The sequence below is a fragment of the Microcaecilia unicolor genome, chromosome 13 (genome assembly GCF_901765095.1).
Source record: "Microcaecilia unicolor chromosome 13, aMicUni1.1, whole genome shotgun sequence".
NCBI classification, from domain to species: Eukaryota; Metazoa; Chordata; class Amphibia; order Gymnophiona; family Siphonopidae; genus Microcaecilia; species Microcaecilia unicolor.
In genome coordinates this window covers 72,099,401-72,105,400 of record NC_044043.1, presented here as the reverse complement: position 1 = coordinate 72,105,400, position 6,000 = coordinate 72,099,401, and the positions used below count along the sequence as shown (strand labels likewise).

The 6,000-nt window shown below is 46.2% G+C and overlaps 1 protein-coding gene across 1 annotated transcript in view; it reads left to right on the top strand.

Annotated features, from left to right (window-relative positions):
* The first annotated feature begins 929 nt into the window (after window positions 1-929).
* The window catches only part of LOC115482360 (Golgi integral membrane protein 4-like), a 70,401-nt gene continuing 65,330 nt past the window's right edge, over window positions 930-6,000 (top strand). The window contains exon 1 of the mRNA XM_030222090.1: window positions 930-1,424. Coding sequence (XP_030077950.1) covers window positions 1,238-1,424 — 187 coding nt within the window. The 5' untranslated portion in view covers window positions 930-1,237. The remainder of the gene's footprint in view (window positions 1,425-6,000) is intronic.

The following is a 6,000-nucleotide window of genomic DNA, read 5'->3' as shown; positions in this document are numbered from 1 at the left end:
TGAGAGCATGCCCAGGCACAATTTTCCCCCACAGAACTGGAAACAGCTCCCTAATGTTCAGCGCTGACGTGCCTAAATTTGCATGTCATTAGCTCTGAACATTCAGGAGAGCTGTTTTGCAGTGTTGATCTGGCAGTAAAACTCCAGTGCAGTTCAGAATAGCACTGGAGTTTTGAGCATCCGCCTGTGTGAGATATTTTTAAATCACATAGGGGGTCTTTTACAAAGGTATGCTAGCATTTTTAGTGCACGCTAAATGCTAGAGACGCTCATATATCCTATGAGTGGTCTGTAGCGTTTAGCATGTGCTAATTTTTAGTGCCTTAGAAAAAGGATCCCATAAAGAATCATACAATTACACTGCTTTGTCTTGTCACCTTCTGTTTACCCATCCGTTTATTCTAGTTTCTCACCCCTACCTCTCCCCTTGAGACCTGCGGACTACTTTAATGTTTCACTTACATACTCTGGAGAGTTTTAATTTTTGCTCAGTTACCTAGATTGTAAGCTCTTTGAGCAGGGACTGTCTCTGTGTGTCTCATGTTCAGCACTGGGTACGCCTGGTAGCGCTATACAAATGTTATTATTAGTAGTAGTAGATTGTCCCGATCAGAAGGTGGTGGCTTTGGCCTTTTAAAGCTAGTCACAAAATGTTATCTTACTTGCCTTTTTGTTTTGTTTCATCTTACCACTAAAGGAATGTAGGCGGTAGGCTGGACGCCCCCTTCCAAATGGAGCGTTTCCATGTCAATCAGCATCAGGGCCGCCGTTTCCTCATCAATTTGAGCAAGTTTGGAATGAGGGGGATGGGGGAGGCGATCAGAGGAGAGCGGCAGGGGGAGGGGCTCTGGCACTGCACCCGCCTCCCAACGTCCCGATTGGTTTCCTCCAAGGGCAGCAGGCAGAGAAAAACACACGGCGACCGTTTTTTCTCTCTTTAGCACGTAGCAGGAACAAGTTAAAGTTATTATTTTTTATTTCTACTTGAATCGTTGACCGAGACTACGAAGATTTTTCCAGCCCAGCCCCCTCCCCCCCCCCCCCACCCGCGTACAGGGTGGGATCCGCCCTGCTTGTAGGATCCAGGACCCTGAAAAAAAAGAAAGCAGCCCAATGCTTGATTGGATTGGGGGGGAGGGGGGTTTCAGTGGAGTGGGTGTGTGCGGGGGGCATTAGCCGCTCGCTGCGTGCAGCAGATGCTAAAAGTGAAAGCGAGAAGCCAGGCGGCGGTGTAAACATGGGGTCGACCATGTGTCTGAGGAGGCAGAAGGGGCTTATGCAGACGGCTTTCTGTCTCCTGGTTTTGCTCTGCCTCGGGTCTGGGCTTTTCTTCTACGCTCACCTGCAGCAGAAGGTGAAGAATTCCGAATCGTTGGTATTGAAATATAAACAGCAGCAGGAAGCACTGTCTGGCCAGCTGCAAGGTCAGTGCCCTTTCCACTCCCCCCCTCCTCCTGGATTGGCACTGCCTATTTGTTTTGTTACGGGGTTGCTGCTCTGTTCGTAAGATCCAGCTCTGTTGGTGCTTGAGCATCCCCAATATTGAACAAACTCCTTGTCTTTTGTCCAGGGAGAGGTCATTTCCATTGGGGGTTTAGCACCCCCAATAATTTTGAAAAGTTGGTTCCTGTGGCCCTCCTAGAGGTTCTTTCGGAGACAACTTTGCTCAAAAAGAGGTCCGCTTACAGCGTAGGTACAAATATTTGAGGAATTCGAGGGTTGGGTGATTTGTCCAAAGTCATAAAGAGCATCGAGGGATTTTTGGACTTGGCTTCCCTGGTTTCTCAGCCTGTTGCCGCAACCATTAGGGTAGGCGCGTACTGCGCTCACAAATGGAGTTTTGTGGCTTTGGGTGATTCTCTTGTGTAAATGCATCAAAAGAAAAAGTTTGTAAAACCTTATCGTTCCTGTGGAGCAGCTTTCTGTTAACATCGTGAAGTCTGATTTCCCAGGCGCGCAGCCTAGGCACATATTTCTGACACAGCTGGGCCTTTGTACCTCTGGGGGATCAGGTGTATAAAGACATCAAAAGAAAAAGTTTGTAAACCTGATCTTATGGGAAAGTTTTCTACTAACTTGCAGCTTGGTAAAGGGCTGGTGGTATGGGAGCAACTCTTTCCTTTGTGTTAAGCCTTTATTTTGGTTGCTGGAAGGAGGGGGAAACAGTTCTCACTGACAGACGCGCCATCCCACGCAGAGCCACTGGCTCTGGCTGCTCTGATCTTCTCCCCCTCCCCCCCCCGGGTTAGGAAGCTTGAAGAGGCCAGAGACCAGGCCCACCTTGGTTGGAAATGACGAGATCTCATTGAGTGCACTGGACAACCTTAGTTGGTGCATTTTAAATCGGAGAAATAAGTCAGCAACAAAGTTGTAGGTGACGCTTTTCTATTGGACTAAGTTAAGGTACCTTTGACACGCTTTAGATCAGGTCAGTGAAGAAGTGATTGCACTGCAGTGTGTAGTAAATAGCATTACAAGTCTGTGAATCAGAGAAATAATTTCAAGCCCAGTCTCTCTCTCTGCTGTTTTGAAAACTTGCACTTGATATCTCAGCCATTTGGAAGGGTCAGAAAAAAGTGTGATGGAAGAACTCTCTTCCCTCTACATCCCTTGAGAATACCATGATGCACTCTGACCTTTGTGGATGATGTGGCTGGTGGAGGTCACAAAGTCTGCAGTTCTTTGCAGGGGGGTGAGTAGTGCAGTGGAAGAGCAGGGGGTAGCTTGTTTTTAGATTCAAGCAATATACCGTGTGGCTCTAATATTCCCTGCTCAGGGTGGTGTCGTTCTTTAATACTTTTGCCTGACAATAGTACTAGACTACTACTACTTGACATTTCTAAAGCGCTACTAGGGTTACGCAGCGCTGTACAGTTTAACATAGAAGGACAGTCCCTGCTCAAAGGAGCTTACAATCTAAAGGACAAATGTACAGTCAGTCAAATAGGGGCAGTCTAGATTTCCTGAAAGGTATAAAGGTTAGGTGCCGAAAGCAACATTGAAGAGGTGGGCTTTGAGCAAGGATTTGAAGATGGGTAGGGAGGGGGCTTGGCGTAAGGGCTCAGGAAGTTGATTCCAAGCATAGGGTGAGGCGAGGCAGAATGAGCGGAGCCTGGAGTTGGCGGTGGTGGAGAAGGGTACTGAGAGGAGGGATTTGTCCTGTGAGCGGAGGTTACGGGCGGGAACGTAAGGGGAAATGAGGGTAGAGAGGTAACAAGGGGCTGCAGACTGAGTGCATTTGTAGGTAAGAAGGAGAACCTTGAACTGTATGCGGTATCTGACTTCCTTGGACATGCTTAGAAGAGGACCTGTATGACTAGTGTGAATATTTTCAGCTTTAGTGCTGACTCGGGCCCCGATGCTCAAAATTCCGACACTGTTCCGAATAGTTCCGTAAAAATACCACCGGAATAGTGCAGAGGAATGATGCCCTGATGCTCAGTGCTAATGAGATGCAAATATAGGCACGCTGATAGCGTTGAGCATTAGTTCGGCGGAAGGATTATGCTTGGTGCATGCACAGGGGAATTCCGTAGTAAACTCAGCTCCTGTGCGCATGTGCCCGGTAAAACCTGAATGTGAAGCACACATTGGCATCTACTACTTAACATTTCTAGAGCGCTACTAGGGTTACGCAGCGCTGTACAATTTAACAAAGAGAGACAGTCCCTGCTCAAAGAGCTTACAATCTAATAGACAAGTGAACGGTCGGTCCGATAGGGGCAGTCAAATTGGGGCAGTCTGGATTCACTGAACGGTAAGGGTTAGGTGCCGAACGCAGCATCTGCTTTCTGCGGCCTAAATAAAATCATTTTTAATTAAAAAAAATTTTTTTTTTAGCTTGGACGCTTATATTTAGACGCAGGAAATGAATGTCAATGTGTGTTTTTGCTTGGGTCTGCTGTTTCTCACGACCAGCGCCTAAGGGCTTGCGCTGGCTTCTCTCTGCTTCCAAAAGCAATCAAAACTGGCAGATTTTGCAGAAAGAATTGTGAGAGACGGGAGAGAGGATTTCTCATAATTCTCACACGACACCCTAATGCCTGCTCTGACCTGGTGTTTTTTTTGCAGCTGTAAGGCAGTTTTGTTTTGGGCGCTCTCTTTTGAGCATTGGGGAGGAATACAAAATGACCTCATTAACATGAGCTTGAGTACATTAGCATGCTACTTGCGTTGTTCCCCTGCTCCGGGCCTCTGAACATTTTGCGCAGATAAATGCAGGCGCTAGTATGGTGCTAATGGCCTCTAGCGCCCGCGTTTACTTTTGAGCATCGGGGCCTCAGTTCTAGGCCTGTCTTAGTTGCCACTTAGGTTGCTTTGAGAGCCTGTGGGTTCAAAGTGTCAATTAGATTTCCACTTCTGGGGTTCACTAAATGGTTTTCAGTATGATGATAACCTGCTGAGAGCTGACTTCAGTTGAATTTGTGGTAAAGGCCTTGAGGCACCCAGGCTGCAGTTTATAACTTACCTCTGTCTCTTAGCATTTGTTTGTCAGAGTATTAACTACTCACCTGCAGCCTTAGTGTGGCTGCAGGTGGGCAGTTATTACTATAAGATTTTGTAGTGGCATGATTTGAGGAAAGCCAAGTGGTAGTCGGGACTTTTCAGACAGGGTGAAGATGAAAATTCCTCTTCCTTGTAGGAAGTCAGATGCCCTCAGGCATGAGAAATGGCAGACCAAGACTGCTCAAGAGGGTGTGTGTTTATGGTACATAAAGTATCTGTCCTGTTCTCCCTCTGTTTCTATTTATCATTAAGTCCAGTTTGTTAACCTTTTTTTCTCTCAATGGGAGTCTCCTGACAACCAGCCGATTATGTACTGTTGTAAAATTCACTCTCCATTACTCAGCCTAGCACAGAAAGTGGCCCTGACTATGAATCGCAAGTTTTATAAGTACATAAGCTTTGCCATTCTGAGCCAGACTGAAGGTCTATCAAGCCCAGTATCCTGTTTCTAACAATAGCCAATCCACGTCACAGGTACCTGGCAGGATCCCCAAAGAGAAACAGATTACATGCTGCTTATCCCAGAAATAAGCAGTAGATTTCCCCCCTTAAGAATGGTTTATGCACTGTTCCTCAAGGAACGTTTTCAAACTTTTTTCAAACCCTGCTATGCTAACAGCTTTTACCACATTCCAGAGCTGCTTATGTTGAGTGGAAAAAAAATATTTTCTCCAATTTGTTTTAACTGTACTAATTAACTTCAGTGCGTGTTCCCTGGTTTTTGTACTCTTTAAAAAGCGTAAACAAAATGATTTGTTTACCCATTCCACTCTGATGGAAGATGGCTTTTAATTTGTGCAACAATCTTAAATCAATCTCATTCTTTTTTTTTTTTTTTGAATGTACATACATCAAAGGCAGTGTTTCCAGTTGCCATTTGATCTGCATGGAGAGTTTCAGAAAGTCAAGCTGTCTCTTGCAGGGATCCCTTTCTCCCCTTTTCTGACCTTGGAGTTTCCATACGGACAGTTCCATCCTTTTTGCCAAAGATTGTATCTCCTTTTCATGTCACTTGGACTGTTTCTTCCTTCTTGTTCTAGGGAGGTCTATTCTGCAGAATACGGTTCCCTGCGACCGTTGAAAGTGAAGCACGTCCTTGTGCGCTATCTTACCACTACTATCGATTTCGGGTGGTGTGATCATCTTTTTGTCCTCTTTGTGGGACCCTGGACAGGGTTGCTGGCCTCCAAAGTGACAATGGCTTGATGGCTTACATTCTGAGGGGTAGATCTGTTTCCATGCACGTCAAGGCTCATTCTACCAGGTCTTTGGCGACTTCTTTGGCATAGTCTAGGGCAGTGGTTCCCAAACCTGGTCCTGGAGGCACCCCAGCCAGTCACGTTTTCAGTATATCCACAATGAATATTCATGAGATAGATTTGCATGCAAATCTCTCTCACGAATATTCATAGGTGGGTATCCTGAAAATTTGACTGGGGTGCCTCCAGGACCAGGTTTGGGAACCACTGGTCTAGGGCAGTTTCATTGGCAGAG